The following is a 21,950-nucleotide window of genomic DNA, read 5'->3' on the forward strand; positions in this document are numbered from 1 at the left end:
TGGAAGGGAAGTTGGTGCTAAACTCTGCAGCTTCCTGAGGTACTCGGATGGCTTTCGATCACCCATTTCTTCCTGTTGAAGAAGCTGGTGGATTTTTTGGTGTTGAGAAGCGGATAGTCTCTGTATGAGTTCCTGCTTAATAGTTCCATATTGATTGGCAGTAGGAGGTTGTGCTATTAAGTCACGCACGAGTTGGACTTGGTTAAAGTCTAGGTTAGCCACAACAATATTATATTTGGTGTTGTCATTCACAATACCACTAATAGCAAACTGACTGTCTAACTGAGCAAACCATAGTGCCGGTTCGTTTGGCCAAAAAGGTGGTACTTTTAAGGATACTCTCTCTACCATGTGGGTAGGAGCTGGTGCTGCAACTGAAGGTGATAGAGATGATGAAGTACCTTGTTGTTCCGTAGCCATTGTGGTGCGAGAGTTGTGAGTTTTCGAATGGTTCAGCGTTCTAGAACGTCCAAAAAGTAAGTCTGACTCTGGCTTGTAGATTCTTTTGTGTCGGGGTCACCAATGAAGGGTGTCATAGAAGGAGAAGGAAAATAATAATCTTCACCAACTTAACACTCCACTTTATTGAATCCCTTCGAATTCAATGTAGAATCAAATATAACAGATTTTTGTAGGAACTAACTAGAAAATGATTGAGATCGAAAAACGTAAGCATTGAGCAAGAATCGTCCATCTTGTGTTGTAATCCTGAGTTAAAGTGTCTCGTCATCGCCCTGAAGTCAGGTCCTTGCGTCCTATTCTTCTTTTTGCTTCTTGCCGGCTGACACTGCTGACAGTGTCGCCACAAAACTCTCTTTGATTTGACCTTTAATAACTCTGTTATTTGATGTCCTACGTCAAAAGGGTAAGTGATAGATAGGGCAGACTGCAAGGTTTCTGAAAATATACGCGTTTAAGTTCTTTGTTTACGCCGTTTGGCCGTTAGATGGCGTCAAAGTTGAGAAACATCCTCTTATTTTATAATTTAACCTAAACCTTTGAAAATTGATATGTAGCACAAGTGGATTTCAAGGAAAATCACAGTGTCAGTCACGTGATTTTATAAGAACCATGCTTCGAAAATCTCTGAATTGTTTTTTTCCTTAAAATTCCATGTTTGATTCTTCCTTCGTGAACCCCCAGGGGGGGGTTGTGGTTCTGCTCCCTTTATGGGGCAATTTGCCAATGTTTGATTCTTAAAATCGACATTTAGAGGAGGAGAGGTTAGGCTCTATCATCCAGTACAACTCTACATTTTGATTTTACTTTAAATCAATTCATACTTAAAGGGGTTAGGTTAGAGCATAACCCAGTACGGTGTTACTGGTGCCACTTTTAAACTTGCTGACACCTTACTTTAAGTCTAAGGCTTGGTATAGGAAAAAAAAAACACAAAACTTAATATTTTACTGGGTTTATAACAAAAGAAAACTGACAACAAAGCGTCATTCAGTTCACCCTCTTCCACTGGCCCTTGTCCCCGATCCTTCCCCATTCGTATCTAATAACAAAAAATCCTACAAAATACTATAAAAAATGCTTAAAATACAAAAAAAAAACAGAAACTACTACTTCTCTACTCTATGTACAGATTATTTTGTCAAATATATTAACTATTTATTAAAAAAAAATACACTAATTCTCAGTAATCGTTTGTACAACATATTGCACCAATAAATAGTCCTTAACTACGAGTTACACTATAAGAATGGTGTTCTGGCTTATAATCTATTTACATTACATTTGTACACTGTACAGGGTGCTGCATTTTCGATGGTTTTACGGGGTACAGAGAAAACGGTAATAGATAGAAAAAAAGTAGCATTTGTGTCCCGATCTCTTTTTCCGAGCTGAGATGACTGGCGAAGAGTGGGCTGCGCAAACTTCTTTTGTTTCAAAGATACGGGGGGTTTTTGAAAATTGGTCATTTTGGAACATCCTCTATATTTCATTTGCTATTAAAGTTATCAAAAAAGGAAAAACGGTTTCCGGTAGAAGTTTTGACGTAGAATCCAATGGCGTAGTCAGTTTTTTTCTATTACGTTTAGTTTCTGACATATGACACTAAGTTATATTTTTTTAAATGGAACACCCTATATATTTTTAGTTCATTTAATTCTGTTTATTTTTACCTTTTCAACGGTGTATTACAACATATAAGTTTGTAGAGGTTAATCTTGTTATTTTAAAAAAAGGACCTTTGCTAAGCTAAAAAAAGGCCAATATCTAAAATACCAAACAAAATCGGAAATCATATAAGCTAACACATCAGAAAATTAAATATTTTTAATAAATCTTATTAAAAATCTAAGTTACAAACAGTTCTATCGTCACTTTAATAAGAAAAGTGGCCATTTCTATTTTCTTCTATTTTTAAGGTAGAAGTTAAAAAAACTGTTTATAAACGACATGTAACATGTTAATATGAATATAGCCAAATTTGGTTTCGACTGTGGGTATTTTTATACATATTATTTAGCACTTTTTTATTAAGAAAACGCTTTTTTTCTAATTACGAAGATTAACGTTTACAAACTTATATGTTTTAATACACTGTTGAAATAGTAAAAATCAACAGAATTAAATGACCTAAAAATATATAGGGTGTTCCATTAAAAAAAATATAACTTAGTGTCATATGTCAGAAACTAAACGTAATAGAAAAAAACTGACTACGCCATTGGATTCTACGTCAAAACTTCTACCGGAAACCGTTTTTCCTTTTTTGATAACTTTAATAGCAAATGAAATACAGAGGAGGTTACAAAATGACCAATTTTCAAAAAACCCCCGTATCTTTGAAACAAAAGAAGTTTGCGCAGCCCACTCTTCGCCAGTCATCTCAGCTCAGAAAATGAGATCGAAACACGTATGCTACTTTTTTTCTATCTATTACCGTTTTCTCTGTACCCCGTAAAACCATCGAAAATGCAGCACCCTGTACAAAGAACACTATTCCGAGTTAAGCTTTTACTGGCCCACTATACAAATCAATCGTAACAACTAATATCACTAATGATGTTTTCGTTTCTAAGCAACATCTGATACAAATGCTTACGTTTAGGATACAAATGGAGTGGATAAACAAGGACGTTAAAGGACCTTAAGGTTTAATTAAACCTTATTGGATAAGTCAAGGGCGCTTTTGTCTTCTTCTTCTTCTTCCTCCTCATCTACGGAACTAATCTTGTCAGATCCGCTAGATTCGTTGGAGTCACTGGATGAGGATTCTTTTTCGCTCAAACTCCTCATACTCAAGTCAATCGGAGCATCTTGAACTGGACTTAGGTTTGAGACTGGAGTTTTCACTTCGATTTCCTCTTTGTTTTCCTCCTCTTGTTCTTCCTCTTGTTCTGGAGGGGAGCTGCGTTGCATCAGCAGCACAGCATCGAGATACTCCCTTTTCACTTCTGTAGGCGCTTTTGGTTGTTCTTGGACCGGCCTTGTGACGTGGGAGGTGTTTAGCGGTTGCGGGTAAGGCTGGTTAAGGAGGGTGGAGTAAAATGGCGGATAGCCGGGGAATAGTAACGAGGTATGCGGATAAAAGGCTGGCGGATAAAAACTTTGTACGACTGGTGTACCCCTTCGAGGTTCACTGCACTCAATAGAGGAATCGGAGTTGTTAGACTCAGGGCTGCCTACTGATGGTGAAGCTGTTGGACTGAAGGAATCACCAAGTCCAAGCATCATCAATTCATCTCTAGTGCGTGGCAACCCCATCATGGGTGGGGCAAAATGATTGGTGCCTAGAAACCTCATCCCGATAGGTTGATTAGGTGGCATTTGGATTTGATGGGGATGAGGTGGTTCGTCTTTGTTATGGTCCTGATTCGATGCTCCTTGAATCTGTTTCTGCTGTTGCTCTTGCAGTAGACAGTGGATTTTAAACCAGTTGGATCGTCTCCCGTAACGGCTTCCACTTTTTGACATTCCTACAAAAATGCATTTCCGGAGTCTGCATGCTTTGCAGGATGTCCGATTCTTCTTGTTGATAACGCATTTGTTATTGTTCTTGCAGTCATTTATTGCGTTCACGTTGTTATAGGAGCGGCCGAAGAAGGACTGAAACAAAAAGAGTCTGTTAGATTTAAGTTAAAAGTTTTAAGAAATTATGTTTTTAGTAAATATTAGTGAACTTGGACGTGCTCTAGTAACTGTCGACCTTTACGACGCCCGGGATTTTTGCTTTAAAATCGCCGGTCTAGTTCGCCTGATAACCTATTCAGCAAACCACTGGTTTGGTTACGGTCGATTGGGCGTGTAATTCTACCAAAATATCAACAAAAACGGTATACTAAGACCAAACAAAAAGAATAGTTCACAGAGATCATAACTTGCTGGTGAAAAGAGCAATTACCAAACTTAGTTAATAAAGATCGAGTTTGCGTACATCCGAAACCAAATTGTTAGTTTGTGTTTGGTCACAAAAGCAGCTTTCGGCTTTTTTTTGACCAATCATAAACTAGAAACAGTGAGATGATTAATATGTACACTTTTCCAGTAAAATTTTGATTTTGTCGTGGTTTTCTGCATTTTTCCAGTGTCCAGAAACTGCCAAACCTTAAAAACTTTAGTGGCAGGGACACTTCATAGTTAGAATTAACTTTTGAAAATACCCTTAAAAAGGTTTTTTTAATTTTTGAGAAACAAATATCACAAACCTAGTTGCTTTGTAATGTAATTTTCAAGGTTTGGCAACGCTGCACCGCAAATTTACAGTAATTGACGTGTTTGACGTTTGGACTGTCAATATCAACCAATCACACAGAATGTGCCAGTAGAGGGCGCATAAGTAAAACACTGTTAAATTGAATTTTACATTCCATAGGAGGTAGTTTCTATGATTTTTGGTAATACGCAGGACAAATTTCATTAATGACAGTTGACAGACAGGCTCGAAATCCACTAAAGTGTCACTTTTAAATCAACGGAAATCTGGAATGCTCAAACTGGCAACCGCGAAATATCAAAACCTTTGGAATTAATCTAAGACATGAATGAATTTCAATCTGACGTCACCATTTTCAGTGGTTGTTGTACAAATTGGGATTATCGTTAACCTCAAAAATTGCTTTAACGGTCTGATTAGCAGTGGGGCGCCTCCGCCATTTCGTCAAGGCAACCTTCAGCAGTCTGACTGACCGTAAAACAAACTAGTTCATCGATTGATAGAGTTAAGATAAAAAAACTAAGGTTAAGTTCACCATCCATGTCCGATGCAGTAATGTCGTAAAACAGTCGGCGTTTGCGGTTTTTTACGTTAAAAAACCGCTAACCTAATCCAATTTATTTGAACGGTGAAAAAAAATTGTAAACATTGAGGTTAGGAGTGCGTTGAAGGGCTAATGCACGTCCGGTTACGTAATTCATTTACACGCTCTGGTTGGTCGGGCACGCACCCAATCGTGGTGGCGTATTAGTGAAGTGAGTGTCATCCCTGATTTGCGACGTTGCTACGTTAACGGGTTGAGGAATAAAGCTCCCGGGTTACGTCACGTCATTTTCAATTTCCGGCCTACCGGAGCGTGAAAACTCGGTCGTACGGCGCCACGGTTCGTTGAGCCGGTACCATCATTGACAAATTAGTTTTTTGTTGCGATTTTGGTACTTTTGTCGTGTGTAAGGTGTGCTCGGCTTTAATGCAACTGCATGTGACCCGGTTAAAGTTGACGCAATTCGGACATTGGCGACAATCCATTAGGATTGCAACAAAAAATCGGTTGCGTGTCAATTGTTATCGTATGTTGCGCAACGCTGGTAAAACTGTCGATCGAATGACAATTTGGTTTGGCAACGTTGCACGCGCGGCCTTGCCAGTGGGGCCTGGATAGGTGGCGCGGTGCGCGACCTTGCGACGTTGCCGCGTTTCGGATGAGCCCAAGTGGTTAACCAGTTTACCGGGTCGGATGTGGTGCAATCGGGTCCCTTGCAACGCACTTAGCGCTCTATCGCGGTCCACTGCCCAACTGTATAATCGTTGACTAATCGCCTGCAATTATATTCAAATGGGGAGGTTACCGATATTATGCAAATTCGAGACACACGACCGAAACAATGCCTCGGCTTAATTTTAACGCCCACTCGATCGTAACCTAAATCATTACAAACGTACCAGGAAGATTATCTTTTTTGGAAAACCGACAACGTTGCTAAACTGAAAAATGTCACTTTTAAACCTAACCTTAGCTGTCACAGGCTAACTATGAAGGATGGTAAAAAGGGCAAAGACCTTGTTGACATTTCGAAGTAAACACTGTTAAGATTTACGTAAGAAGTAAGAGAATAATCACGTGACTGCATTGCTTATACAGAATATACAGTCACGTGACATTTGTCACAAGCAAAATGTCGTCTCGAGCTGCCATTTTGAATTTTCTGGCAAAAAACGATGTTGCACCACATTTTCAAGGAAATTTCCGGTAGAATTAAGTAGCAATGATTATTCCAGCAGTGTGCCACGTTGCATGTTCACACCTTAGTTTACAGATTATTTTAAATGCAATTTTTTCTCTAATGACAAAACTGTCACACTCCAACTACGATGATAATAGTACCGGACAGAAATGAAATTTGGATGTCTTTTGTCAAATTCTCGTTAATACTTTTCTTTATTGTTTTATGGTAGGAGTTTAGTTACACGTCACCACTGTCAATCAATTAAATCATGGAGGTATAAAATTTGAAAAACCTTGAAATTCTTACCTTGCATCCCTCGCATGTAAAAGCGCCAAAATGAAATCCGGCAGCTGGTTCTCCGCAAACTTTGCACGTCTGGTTCATCTGCAAAAACCATTAACGTATAAATGTTTGAAAATCGCATAATTAATTTACGACCGATCGCCAGAGACGATATTTGACGCGAAATGGCTAATTGTCTCTGTTATGTCGCGCCCGGGACCATCGAGCTATAAAACGTCAATTTAGGGACCCTACCGCGACAACTCGTTCCACCGGAAATCTTTTAAAATTTTAACAACTCCACCGGTGTTTTATGGTTGTTGTTTTCGGTTTTAATGAGGTATAAAATGTAGGTTTTTTTGTGGCCCTGTATATTATCAGTGTGACCACTCCACTTAATATGTCTATACTTTTAAGAAAAAAAATTCCACAAAATTCGTTTAAAGGCCAAAAAGTGCACTATTTTAAGTGGAACACCTTGTATATAATTATGTCATTAAACTTGCTTTTCGAAATATATAGGATGAAAAATGTGATTGCTTCAAACAGGACAAAACCTGTTGTATTCAAAGCCTACAAACTCAACTATTTTAAATGGGACTTAGTGTATATTATTATGTAATTGGATTCTGCTTGACAAGGCCTACAAACTGACATAATAAATTCCATATACAGAGTGCCCAGTTTGTTTTTTCCAAAATTGTTTTCTATATTGTACTTTTCATTGGACAATCACAAATTCGGACAAACGCACTAAAGATAAGACAAAAGAGAAAAAACTAAAGTTAAAATCCATGTTTAGGAAGTTAGTGAGGTTATCTCACATAACAGTGCCCCACATTGGGACCAGTGGCGTGCGCCTCGTTTTTGCCATATTGCCCAATCGATTCCGTTTTTATTAAAGTGTGTCGAACAATAAAAACCGAATATCTATTAGCACAAAAGGATGGAACGACCGTAATTACGTTTTACGAAATTATGTCATGTGCAGGCCTGTGCAATAGTCCGCCCCCCCCGATAAAGATATACGACATTAGTGATGTTTGGTGTTTGGCAATGTGACGCTATAATTTTTTAGCGAATTTCGACACAATCCCTTTTAATCTACGTTAGGTAATTAGATTGGAATGCGTTAATAACGAATTAAAATTAGGTGATATGTATGCGAGACGCTGACCATATGGGGGAACCATCGTCGAAATTTATGGGACAGATTTGGTTCTAGAAAAATGCGTTTTAGTATAACGAAAATCTGGGGTGATCATCAAACGGAAAAAAAGTCGATGACATTTAAAAAAATCGGTAAGAATATTAATGAGTCATTATACCATAACAACAGCTGCACTATGGGACTTTATATTGGTATTTTGGAGAAAAGATTGCATAAGTTATTGATATTCAAAAACCACATAAATTTGATTAGGTTACACTATTCGGAGTGGTCATTATCTAGTTAGTTAATTTGTACGTATTTGAAAATTGTATTTTTTTCGTTTAGAGAATGTTTGTTTTATCACAAATTGAATGTCTAGGGTGGAAAACATTTTTTAGTATTTTCCTATAGTTCCTTAAGTCAACTTTACTTTCTGTACTCATCAATTAGATTCAATGAGGGCATAAAAGTCACTTTAATTAGTATTAAAGTAATTTTGAGAATTTTTTAAAATACAATTTACATTTTTTGTAGTCTATTTTAAACAACGACTTTGCAACTTTGCCTATTCTATAATTCATTTTCAAAATCACACATAATTATTATAAATTTTGAATGATCACATACTCAGTTCTAACTGACAAAATCACTTGTCAGAATAAATGACAATTGACAACATTATAACAGTGACATTGTTTAATGATTTTAAACAATGAAATTGAAATTATTTTACTGAAAATTAGCAATTTTTAAAAGTTAGTGAAACTTGACTTTAAACGATGATGTCAAATATGACAATCAGTAAAACTGACCAGTACATTTAATAGTTTAGAATTGTGATTTTCATTTAAAATTGACAAATTTAACCTAAATTACTTAATATGGATAATTTCCCATTTTTATAATAACGTGTAATTCACCAATTTTTAACTTATATACAGAGTGGCCCAGTATCCATGGCGGAAACTTCAGAGAGCGATAGAGAATCGCAAAATAATATGAGTTTGCATTATAAACTATATAAAAATTTTAATTTTTTTATTTTATTTTATTTTTATTTTTATATCCAATGATGTAGGGCATGACAAGATATATCTAGTCCAAATTTGAACTAAATATCTCTAAAACTGTAAAAACTATGTCTTGATCCATAACTTGACAATTTATAAGTCACTGTCCAGGTAAATAGTGTTCTAATATCACGTGACAACTGCCAGAAACGTCAAAACTGACAAACTTTTTACAGTTTTAGCCATAAAACTGTAAAAATCGTAATAATAGTTAAATTGCAGTATTGGAAACAAGACGTGTGTTTATTTTATAGATTCCGGACAATTAGTTTGACAGCTGTCACGTGACTATCTAAGGAAATAGTATACCAGTACCATGTGACAACTGTCATAAACATCAAAACTGCGAAACTTGACCCAGTTTTAGGCATAAAGCTGTAAAAAACAGGGTATAGAACAGTTTTCTTCAAGTATTTCAGACAAGTCGCGTTTTCAGCTTTTTGACAGTTGTCTCGTGACTGCCTAATTAAATAGTGTACCAGTATCACGTGATTTGTCAATCTATTAAGAAAAGTGTCAGAGACAGTGCACTGATATCACTTTAAAGCCTAGTTTAAAAAACAAAATTTAATTTTAGTAATTAGTGGTTTTGTTTAGTAAGTCAAAAATTCAGGTTTTCATTGGTTGAGTACTCACGTGACTATAACGTTTTTTTTGTTTTTTTAGAGCCAATAGAAGTTTGCGAATTATCTACAAGTAAGTTAGGTTAAAGTTTGCTGCTCAGTTTAAAATTATTATGGTATATACAGGGTGGTTTAAGCTTTTTTGAATGTCTTGGTTTGTGGTATTTTTAACACTTAAACCAAACATTCTCTAATATACAGGGTGGCACAGAATACGTACGTATAATAATCTGATCTAAAAACTACTATTACGCTTTGTTCCAGAAGAGGTGACAGTGACGACATTAACTATGGCGTCATATTGAAATTGACGTATGTCTTAAATTGCTTCTCAATAATTTCTTTGATAAACCAGATATCCAAAGACCTTTAACTTCTAAATTGTTTTTCAAATGTCTTCAATGAAAATTTTCGAGATATTAGATGGTAAAATTCAGGTTTGTAGTGTATGGGAAAACCCACTTTAGAATTTAGTTTGACTAGGTCACCTGACCCGCTCTAATAATCCTCTGGTGATGTAATTTCGATGGTTCCGGTGGTACTTTTGATTTCGTGGCCACCTTAGCATGTCAATGGTACTTTGCGCAATCCCAAAACAGGAAACGTGCATCTACCGGCTTGAATGCACGCGCCTAGCAATACTTGTAAAAAAAAACCGCTAAATACGCGTTTAAATCTCTCGGATATAATTAGCGGCCATGTTTGGTCCGTCATTAAGTGAGACGTGCGCCACTGTTTTTCCGAGAAGGTCTCAGAAATGGACCATAAATCGTCAAGACGGTCCACTTTAAATGATCTCGGACATTAAATTGTGAAACGGTTCCAATTAAAAAATAAAATTATAAACGACTATAAATTTTATGACGTTAAGGGGGGTGGGGAGGCCAGAGGCGGGTATCGTCGCCGAAGTTTGAATAGAACAAGAGAAAAAAAAAACCCAGCTGGCTTCGGTGATGACTTGCAACAAGTTGGCGAAAAATGAGAGTACAAAATGGGCGTGAACCCCACTGATTTTGATGAATCGCTTTTTAATGAGTACAAATAAAACGGTTGATCACGCATTAGTCGTTGTGGAGCGCAGATGATTAATAACGTTCACGGCAAATATTTCACAAAAAAAAATCTCATACGTACATAATTCATGTCCATTTTTCGTGACTTAGATACAGAGAGAGTGACAGCAAGACTGCAAAAAAGAGAAAATTTTAGAAACATTCCACCCTGTATATATTAGCGGCAATATTATGGACAGCAACAATAAACGTCTCTTCAAAATTTATCTACGCTTTATAATGTTATATATTTTATTAGAAGTCACTTTACGAGTTCTGCGGAGCGGCCATTTTTAAAATTTATTAAACGTTTTTCTTTTTAATTTACTGGCGGTCGTTAAATTGCAACTGTTGTTAAACTGTCACATTATTCACATTTTTACGCCATAACTGAATTCCGAACATGTTTGGCAACACCGCCATATTTCAGTGGAAATGTGGATTGATAGAGATTTTGTCAATTATTTTCAAATTTTATGCTATGTACAGGGTGTTTGGATTTAGTGTGTTTTGACAGGACGATCCCATTTCCTGGCTAGCAGTTTTCACACAACGATAGATAATCTGATTGCTTATGGAATAAGTAATGGCATAGACTAAATGATATAGACAAACAGTGGCAATGGAACTGAAAATTAATTTAAGTAAGCAGCGTGAGATGGCACCACTCAACGCAGATTTAATGCGGCGTTGTCTAGTTGACAAATTACATTTTTTGTTTTGTTTCTATTAGGCAAACTGAAAAACGGTCATGTGACCCTTAAAACATTATTTCGCTATTTACAGTCGCGTGACCTTCAGGATTTCGTTGTGGCATTAAAAAAGAGTCACGTGACCATTTGTACATTATAAGGAGTCAGGTGACTCTTCAAATAATACTTTGACACCTAAAACAGTCACGTGACCTTTAGGATTTCAGTTTGACGTAAAAATAATTGAAAATTTTCATGTCGCCATTTGCACTGTAAAGAGGGTCACGTGTCTTATATAAAAATATCAGTTTAAACTGAAAAACGATTACGTGATAATTCAAATGACATTTAAAACTGTCATGTGACATTAGAAATTTCATTTTTAATCTTAAAAGAGTCACGTGACCTTCAGGTTTTGACGTTAAAAAAGAGTTTTAAAATAAATAGAATCTTTATTATCCACACCTCAAACCAGAAATTCTTGTTTAGTTTTCAAAATAGGAGTAATTTAACTAAAATTTATTTGAAAAAAATCAAACAAATTTACTTTTTTTTTTTTTGGTTGTTTGGTGTACAAATTTCACCTACTTGCCAGAAAGTTTAAAAATTTCGAATTCAGTAGTACCAAATTTGGGTGGCAACTTTTCAGGCTGTTTTAGAGAAAAACAAACTTTTTCCTCTATTCAGGAGAAAAAGTAATAGCTGGAAGGAAGCAATTAGATCTATTCAACCTCGCAGAATTACTTTACACGCTAAAACTGTGTTATAATGGAAAAAATCAAGAAAACTGAAACAGTTATAACGTAATAAAGCATCAAAATCACTGGAAACGCAACTAGATTTGAATAAAAGCATTGAAATGACTGGGATTACAACAGTCGAGTAAGGCGCTAACCCATTTAATTCTGTTAAGATAGAATGTTATGAATTTTATTGAATTAGGTTGTTATGAAGTACCTGTTTAGCGTTTTTACTTTCTATAACTGACGGTGTTTGTTTATTTAATTTCGTTTTCGGTCTGCGAGGTCTTTCCCATCACAATAGCATCACGAATTCTACAAATAGACGACGTGTTAATGTGTTTTTTACACCCGAATTATTCTCGTAACACACTTTTTCTAGAAGAACTTAACTGTGCGTTATTGAAGAGCAACAAAAACACTCGAAGATAATTTATTAATTAATGACCTCAACGGCGAAGACTCATATGCAAATCGGAGTGGATTGGTGACATCAGAGCAACCAAGGATCGCCGCTCTTATACACATTACCAATTAGTTGGTTTGTTTTAAAAGCGTCGTGTAATTCGTAATGTTTTACAAGCCGATCGATTAATCTCCACCGAGAGAGATGACGAAAGTCGATATTATATCGAGGAAAAACTCAAACGGGTTGCGACATCCACGTTGATAAAGAAATCGCGCACACACGAATAAATGCACTTAGAAAGTTGTCGATAATTTGACCTATAACACCGGGTTAACTTTGTTTAGCACCGTATTACCTGGCCAAATAGTCGACTGAATTAAGACCGAACCATCTCGACTTTCAGCTTTCTTGTAGATCAAACAGCGTTGTTGACATTTCCAATTTTGAACGAGTGAAAACGGTACGACAAGTGTGGATGATTGCCTCAGTTTAACGAAAAGTCGGTTAAAATACCACGAAGACCTTGACAAATTTTACCAAAAATTGACTTTAATCAAAAAATTGCTCCCTACAACTGCTCTAACCTAACTAAATTTATTTCTTCACGTTCAAATCTACAATTTCTATCTTCTAATAGCTTCCTCTACCTTCTTTGTATATTAAAGTCTAAATTGTGACATTCTTCATCGTCAAGTTTCGCACAAGTTTATTTTATAGCTTTTTGGATTCAATGAGACAGGTTTCATTTTGTTCTCAGTCAGTAACGTCATATCGTCTAAAACAACAAAACCTTATTACTTTCTCCTTATTTACTCAAGTTGTATATAAGCATTTTGCCAGTAGTTACAAATTACAATTGTCAAAAGTAGATCACGTGATTTCGCTCATAAACCGTACTATAGCGTGTACGTCATAAAAAATCAAGGATTTAGATGCAAATGTGATGATATGTACAAGCAAAGCTGATCTCATTGTGGTTTTACGAATTTCTCGTAAGTGAAAAAAGTTTCAGAAGATTGAAAACCGCACAAAAAACTGGTTTTTCAGTGTTAGAATAATTACACACTCTTCCTGGTTGTGGATTTTATTAGGTCATCGTGTATAGTAGTCTCATAGAAGAGGCGTTAATTAATAGAAGAGAGATCGATTGCAAATCAATGCTCCAGACTAAGATGCCAAAAAACAACCCTAGATGCTGGGCTGCCAATTTTTACTGTTGATTGGTAACATCAAATCCTGTTTATTAGTAAATTTTTTAGTGTTTTTCTATGTCATTTGATAGGAAATTCAATGAGGATTCCAAAAATGTGCTTAATTAAAACAGTCATTTTCTCACTTCAAGTGGGTTTTACAGGCGATTTTGTCTCTGACTGTCCTTTCATACTGTGATCTGGCAGTTTAAATTTTGACACGACTTTTCTTCCTATTTGTACCAAATTTTGTAGTGTTTTTTTCAGTCTATCTGATAGGAAATTTAATGAGAATTCCAAAAATGTGCTTAAAACAGTAATTTTCTCACTCCAAGTGGGTTTTACAAGCGATTTTGTCCCTGAGTGTCCTTTCAAACTGTGTTTCTGGCAGTTTAAAATTTTGACACCACTTTTCTCCCTAACTGTGCCAAACTTTTTAGTGTTTTTTTCAGTCTGTCTGATACGAAATTTAATGAGGATTCCAAAAATCTGCTTCAAACAATCATTTTCCCACTCCAAGTGCGTTTTACAGGCAAGTTTGTCTCTGACTGTCCTTTCATACTGTGTTTCAGACAGTTTAAATTTTGACACCACTTTTCTTCCTAATTGTCCCAAATTTTGTAGTGTTTTTTTCAGTCTATCTGATAGGAAATTTAATGAGGATTCCAAAAATGTGCTTAAAACGGTAATTTTCTCACTCCAAGTGGCTTTTATAGGTGATTTTGTCCGTGACTGTCCTTTTAAATTGTAATTCTAGCAGTTTAAATTTTGACACCACTTTCTCCCAAACTCTACTACATTTTGTAGTGTTTTTTCAGTCTACCTAATAGGAAATTTAATGAGGATTCCAAAAATGTGCTTAAAGCAGTAATTTTCTCACTCCAAGTGGGTTTTACAGGCGGTTTTGTCTCTGACTGTCCTTTCAAACTGTTTTTCTGGCAGTTTAGGCATACACTGTAATACGATGCCTTAATGCCCATTTTTCTTTGCAAATAATTGCGTTTTGTATGGCAAGTTCTATTGATTTGTTAAATGATTGGAAACAAAAATTGCCTTTATGTGAGTGTCTTGTTAACACTAATTCAAACCAACCAGCATTTAAGTTTGTTAGGGAGCATTTTCCTTTACAAGTAACTGCAGTCCTAACGGAAATCTTATTGATTAGTTGAATGATTACAAGCAACATTCGACTTTACATACCAAAATGTGGTTGGTGTATGTTATTCAAATTTCTGAAGGTTGTCAGTCAAATTGCGGTGCTTGCTCTCATTTTCGCATTCGTTTGGGGTTAATTAAAATGCAAGTGGCGAATCGGGTTCAACTAAATAATAAATTACATCACCGAGGCTGAAAATACGCTCACGTCCGAAATGTTCTATAACGATCGGTCGTGTTATTGGCGTATCGATGCCTTATCAGCGTTTTTGAAGGTTCTGACTTTGTTTTTATTTTAATGCTCCGTGGAAACATTTCTTGTGGAACGAATTGCAATTATTGCGAGAGGAGATGACGAAAACGATAAGTGGAAAAGCTGACGCTAATCTGGATGGCCGATCAAAACCTTGGAAGGTGTTGAGCGCGGTCTCTATTTAGTGTAAGTTCGGGCCACGTCCCATCAATCAAGGAACACCCGGTATTTTGATACGGGTCGCTTTGAACACGCCGCAGGCCGCCTACTTTTTTAATGATCCCCCCAAAAAATCGATACAGTTTGTCCGAAACTCACAGTATATCGATAATGGTAGTCATTTTTTCAGGAAAAACGTATTAATTAAAAAAAGCTCGCCAAAATGACGGAGGTACTACACTTTAAACCAATTTTCATAAATTTCATAGAAATTCTCAGTTTACAGATCATTTTAATGTCAATTTTCAGTTTTCAAGTAATCAAGTCAATTGGAGTTAATTATTCAAAATCTAATTTGAATTTTCGAATTTTTTTGAAAATGTTAAATTGACTTGTCTGACAAGTTAAGTTAATCATCCAAAATTTGATGCAAATTTTCAGTTCACAAATCAATTTTCATCATTTTAATGTCAATTTCCAGTTTTCAAGTAAACTTAAAGTTTCAAACAGTGAAAATTGTTTTAAAAGAAAATAAAAATTGACTGGCAAAATTACAGTTGAAGGGTGCACGGGAAAAACAAGCTAAGTCAAATTTTGAAGTTTTTGAGTACAGCAGTTTTATCTCTAAAATCGTTGTTAACTGGTCACCTATAGGCATTAGAAACATAAATATTTTTTTATATATAAAGCAGCATGCTTTTTTATTTAATATAATAATTACAAGGTTTTTGTTGAAGAAGATACAAAAATAGGTCTTGACTTAGCCTGTTTTTCACCAGATTTATATTATAAATATTAAATTCATCAAGCTTAAGCAGCAAACAAGGTAATTCATAAATTAAAATGTATGTCAAAAAATAATTAGTTGAAAACTTGTTTGTTTTTTATTGATAAAAAATTATTAAACTAATTAGTTACTAAAAAGATTGAAAGGTAAGTAGGTCATTCCCGTGTACGCCTATCCTAAAATATGTTCTATTAGACGACGTAGCTCGATTTTCTTCTGACTAAGTTTGGACCCTGTAATAGCATCGCTATTGTCTATCAGGTGAAGCTGTTTTCCCAATTTGGCCAAAAATTGACTTAGCTTGTTTTTCCCGTGCACCCTTCAGTTATTATATGAAGTAATTTTTTGATGGTTTTGGTTTGGTTTTTAATTGGTTTATAGTTTCCACTTGCCAGTTTTCAAACAGAGTCGTATTTTGAACTAAAATTCAGTTTTTGAAATTCTAGAAGTTTGAATTTTATACAAACTAAACTAGGTCAACTGCACAAATCCTAAAAGATGGGACTTTTCTGATCATAAGACGCCGACTAGTAACTGGACCGTAACCCACTTTAATAGACAAAGTGAGCAGCAGTTTTTATGACCCGGCCCTAAATCAGGGCGTAACGCAGGGTCGGTTCTGCGAAATTCTTTAGAAAAAGGATTATCGACTTAACGAGTCACTCAATATTTGTGGCCATATTGTCAGACGACACTTTCATGGCATTAGCATAATGCCACAAAATTTTAGGAAAAAATCCTTCTAGCTACCGGTTTGGACCACGTTTTTGAGTGGTTTCGTGCAATTTCCTTTACGAGTACCACTTTAAAACCCATTAGCCGGATTTGAATGCGCTTCATTTTCAGACTAATTGGTCGTCCTCGTCTTAATTTAATACGATTTTAGACCATTCAAGCTTTTTGGCTACCTGCAAAACGATTCGGTTGTTTTCCACATGTTCGACATTATGTTCAAATTACCTGCAGGATTAACTACTTGATTTACCTCTGAATTTTGAGAAAACATTTTGTATAACTTTGGCTTAAAAGTTGTAAATAATGTAAATTCTTTTGCAAATTCAGTTTACTAGAAAATCTAATTTAAAACCACTAATAAAGAAATTTAACCAAATTGTTTAATAGTCCAGTATACTTGATTTACTGTCCTATATTAATCGTTAAATTAGTGTTAACCAAATAACCTGATATTATGGCACTAAAATACATCATTTTTATAGCCAATATTCCAGCAAATATTATTGCTATTAATTTAATTTGATGGTTATGGCCAATTTAGCTACAATATCAGTCGGTTTATTCATTTTGTTTGAACAGAACCACATTTTTAGGTTAAGTGTCGTTAAAATAGTGAATTCCAAACAAATTTTGAATTTCTACTGGTTAGTTAAGTGTGCCTTGAATGTTATGAAGTGTTATATGAAGACATAAGGAATTAGGAGATTTTGCTGAAAGTCTGCCAGAAAAGTGATTTACAATGCTTTTTTCCAATTTAGGTTGTTCTGGTGACTGTTTAAATTGCCATGGTTAAAACAATTTAAAACATTAAAAAACAACCTAAAATTGTATACAAAGTTTGATCATATCTGGGAGTTTCCCGCCTAATTGACTGTTCATATCTCTTCTTGATTAGTTTTCATATTGTTTTTTGGGTCAAAAAGGGCATAATTGGTACAGAAAAGCAACTAACAAAGAAAACTTAGAAGACTTTAAACAGTAAAGGGTAAGTTATGGGGTGGAATCATTCTTAACCAACACTGACCTGACCGATATAAGACTTTTGCAGAAAGGTGTCTGGAAGAAAAGTGCTTTTCCCTATTCAGTCTTAACTAATAAGTTATTAAGGTTATAATGACTGTTTAAGGGCTAAATGACTGTTTAAAACCCTTTAAAATATTAAAAAACAACCTAAAATTGTATACAAACTTTGATCAAACCTGGAAGTTTCCCGCTTAATTGACTGTTCATATCTCCGGGAGTTGTTTAAGAACGATTGGTTTTAATGTTGTTTTTTGGGTTAGAAAGGGCATAATTCATTGAAAAAAACGACTAACAAATCCCTAGAGAACCTTAAATAGTGTAGGGTATTTTTTGCCAAAAGTTATGTGAAACCATTCTTGACCAACACTGACTAGGAAGGAATTAAGGGCAGTTTTAACTAATGAGTTGTTAAGGTTGTAATGACTGTTTAAGGGCTAATTTGCCATGGTTAAAACCCTTTAAAAGACACTAAAACAACATGGACTTTCGGACAAAATTTAAAGTTTCTCGCCTAACTGTTCATATCTCCGGGAGTGGTCTTATAACGACTGGTTTTAATAATGTTTTTCGGTCAAAAAGGGCTTATGTCCCCAACAAACAAAAACAGCTAAGTTTAGTTTATACTGTCATCACCGGATCTGTCACATTCAAACCTCATTAACTCACAAACAGGCAGTAATTGAGTGAAAAACTGCTAACCTACTTAAGCAGTTGAGGGTAGTTTAACTTAACTGGACTGAGACAGTACCAGACTCAACCTAACTAGTGTAAAAACTAAAATACAAACCTTAAATCCGTCTGTAGAATAATGATGACAACTCATTAAACTCTCTTCACTTAATTTTGTTCACTGTTTGTATCCTACTATCACTCAAATCACGTCACAACACTGTGTCAACAGCGAACCCCCGAACTGACGCCAAACAAGTACCGCATACGTCACAGTATTCTCGTACTGAATTGGTGTTCAAAACTAAAGTACTGCCGTGCGGTGCGGTACTACCACAGATCGAGCCTTCAGTGAGTCAGGTGTGGGATTTCGTGAAAGATGCCAAGACTGCACCGAGAGGGGCTGGCGGGGGTAGGGCGGTACCGTGGCAAAGGGTGGGGGAGTCCCAGAAATGGGCGGTGCTTTGCCACTCTGGGATGCTGGTGATGCAATTTCGTCTATCGGTTATTGATGGTTGGTTGTCGTTGTTATCGAAACTACCCCTCCATGCAAATCCACTAAGGGGTTGTTTTTGATGTAGATACTTAATTTGATCTAGAAGGTTTAAAGCCTGAAGGTACAATCAACCAGGTTATTTGTGACACCCTGTATAACCTTGTAATCAAGTCTAAATTTATTTCTTAAATTGTCAGACTAGTCAAGCTTAAATTTCGACTTTTTTTTTGTCAACTGACACGTTTTTTGGTTCCAACCAACATTTTTAGATTACTATTTTAAGAATTTGAAATGTGTAGTTTTTACGTACCAAATATCTTGTTTGAAATTTTCAGGCTATTTCAAGTATTTTCTAGCAGTTGTTTGCTTCGTTGCCTAGAAGATATAGAGTTTTCTTCAGAAACCTCTTCTGTATAAGCTTTATTGAATAATATTATTGGAAAACGTGGTCTTCAACGAGTTTTTATCTCAAATTCTTAAGAATCATCCTCAAGAGTTGTAAAATTAAAATCATCCTCCAGGTACAATTTTTGATCACTGTTCCAATGACCAACGAGTCTTTAAGTCCTTAAGAAATCCGTGTTTTAGGTTACGTTTGATGGATTTTTTAACATCTTCAATGAGTTGTCAGATTGGATTATATTCAAGATTAAGAGTGTTTTGTTTTTTCTTAGTTTAATTAGGAATCATCATGTAAAAACGATATTAAAATAATTTTTGTATAAATTCTCCCAGAAAATCACTGGGAAACTTCGAGGAACTGATCTATCGATAAACCCAGTCCAGCTCTACTATCAGTTACGCATCACTGGAATTACTGTAGCATGTAACATAATCGAGCAGAAAAATATGTAAATGTATTTAAATCACCGCAATTACACACGTTACTTTTATATTGTGAACGATACTTAAAAGTCTTCTGAAATCGCGCTCTGAACCTGTCATGCCCAACAACAATGCAAATTAAAACAAAAAAAAAAACAGTTGGGCAAGGGTCACCTTTGGGAAATCGCGCACCCGTGAACTCCTTAGGAAATGATTCAATTTACAATGAAATCGAGACTAAACGGCGATTAACGCCAGCGGCGTAGTCACTACTTTAAATCACTAAAAATGGTTCAATTCGACGGGTTAACGCAACAGTGAAAAAAGTTTACGACGAGCTACTGGAGTTAGAAAAAAACAACAAATTTTGACGTATGTGACAGCTGTCACGTGATAGTAGGTAGACAATTTGTTAGGCTAGTCACGTGACATCAGTCAAAATAATTACTATCGCATTACTATTTGAATTACATACATTACATATGATGGTTACAACTTAACCAATTGGTATTTGACTTTTTTGTGCTCCTCAGAGCAAACTTTAGGAATTTTGACGTATGTGGTGGCTGTCACGTGATACTAGAACATCATTTACTTTGACGGTCACGTGACAAACGTCAAAAGACTTACTATGAAGCGGTAAAACATATCATGTCTTTCCAACTGCAAGTAATTTGATTGTACTGCGACTTTTTGAGCTTTTCAGAGCAAACTTTAACAACTTTAGGTTATATGGCACTTGTCATGTGATACTAAAAGAGTATTTACTTAGACGGTCACGTGACAACTGTCAAAATAATTACTATATTACTATCGTGCTACTACTTATGAAGTACATATGATGGTTACAACTGCAAGTAAACCAATTGTATTTTGACTATTTTTGCTCCTCAGAGTAAACTTTAAGAATTTTGATATATCTGGTAGTTGTCACGTGATACTAGAACATCATTTACTTTGACGGTCACGTGACAACTGTCAAAATAATCACTATAAAGCGATAAAACAAATTGCGACCCCTCAACTGCAAGTAAACTATACTTTTGACTCTCGAGCTCGTTGAAGCAAACTGTGACTTATGTGACAGTTGTCACGTGATGTTAAAACATCTTCTACTTAGACGGTCATGTGACAACTGTCATAATGGATGACAGAATACATGTACAACTGCAAGCAAGTCGACTGTATAGATTTTTTCAGCTTTTCGAAGCAAACTTTGACTGTTTTGTCGTAGATGATAATCGCTTTTTTCCAGAAAGTATTTGACAGGTACGCCACTGGTTAATGGAACAATGGTTGGCAGTGGCACCGGGCGCACATACACACACAAAGTGTATTGTTTTCACTTTTAATTCGGTTCCCACATTTAAATCGCCGCCGACATTGAGCTAGATAAACAGATTATGCAGTCGCGTGCTCGTTGAAATTAGGATCAAGACCGGACGTGGTGGCGAAATCGCGACCAATTAAGACACAAACGCCAATTCAATGTGGAAGTGAGCATTAAAGCGGTTTTGGGTACATTTTCCGGAAGAAAACCCCGAAAAAATAGTACTAAAAACCACGTAGAAGAAGTAGATTATTAGTAGTAAATTAGCTAAAGTAGTAGCATTGGATGGGTTGTGATCAAGAAAGCAGCTTTATCAAGCAAATCATCTTTAGCTTCTATGAACCATCAGGGTAAATACAGTAGCATGACCGATCAATCAAAATGTTTCCCCAAATGTCCATTTAAGAAAAAAAAAACAAACTTGACAAGCGGGTACCCATACAAATGGTACTGTCAAATGGCAACAATATAGTTTTCCGTTGTTCAATCATTCTGCGGGACTAAAAAATCCGACCAGCCCGACAACGTTTTACATTGTCGGTCGATTTCGCGTTTGCGGTTCGCCTTGTATGGTTCCCGCTCGTCAAAAGGTACCCGGTATGGTACCCGTGACAGTACTGAATTTGTTTCTTCATGCTTGTCCGATGGGTTTTTCTGCGGTGAATGCTAACTTTCAGATTTTCGATCAATTCGATGCTTTTAAATGCTACCCACCGGACACCTAAAACGTCTGAATCAAAGAAAAAACAAATCATTTTGTTTTTTTGAAAAGCAAATTTCTGGATTTTCTAGTCAAGTCATACAATCAAGTGTAGAAAGCATTGAAATTGGCTTGATAGTCAAATTTGTAGACTATCAAGACAGTTTTCAAACTGTCCAAGTGAATCAGTGACTTTACAAATCAATTTTCA

The 21,950-nt window shown here is 35.8% G+C and overlaps 1 protein-coding gene across 2 annotated transcripts; it reads right to left on the reverse strand.

The window, feature by feature from the left end:
* Window positions 1–1,398: 1,398 nt before the first annotated feature.
* Window positions 1,399–18,742, reverse strand: LOC145731677 (knirps-related protein-like). Of its 2 annotated transcripts, XM_081983563.1 has the most exons (5): window positions 18,507–18,742; window positions 10,659–10,710; window positions 6,703–6,780; window positions 2,938–4,062; window positions 1,399–1,750 (listed from the first exon to the last, which is right to left on the reverse strand). In XM_081983563.1, exons 2-4 carry the CDS (start codon window positions 10,671–10,673, stop codon window positions 3,115–3,117), a joined length of 1,041 nt encoding a protein of 346 aa, XP_081839689.1. In that variant the 5' UTR covers window positions 10,674–10,710; window positions 18,507–18,742; the 3' UTR covers window positions 1,399–1,750; window positions 2,938–3,114. The 2 variants fall into 2 exon arrangements, with proteins under 2 accessions (XP_081839689.1, XP_081839688.1); XM_081983562.1 differs by lacking the exon at window positions 10,659–10,710.
* Window positions 18,743–21,950: the final 3,208 nt, after the last annotated feature.

The sequence above is a fragment of the Ips typographus genome, linkage group LG7, assembly GCF_016097725.1.
Source record: "Ips typographus isolate SLU linkage group LG7, UJ_Ityp_2.0, whole genome shotgun sequence".
Taxonomy (NCBI): Eukaryota; Metazoa; Arthropoda; class Insecta; order Coleoptera; family Curculionidae; genus Ips; species Ips typographus.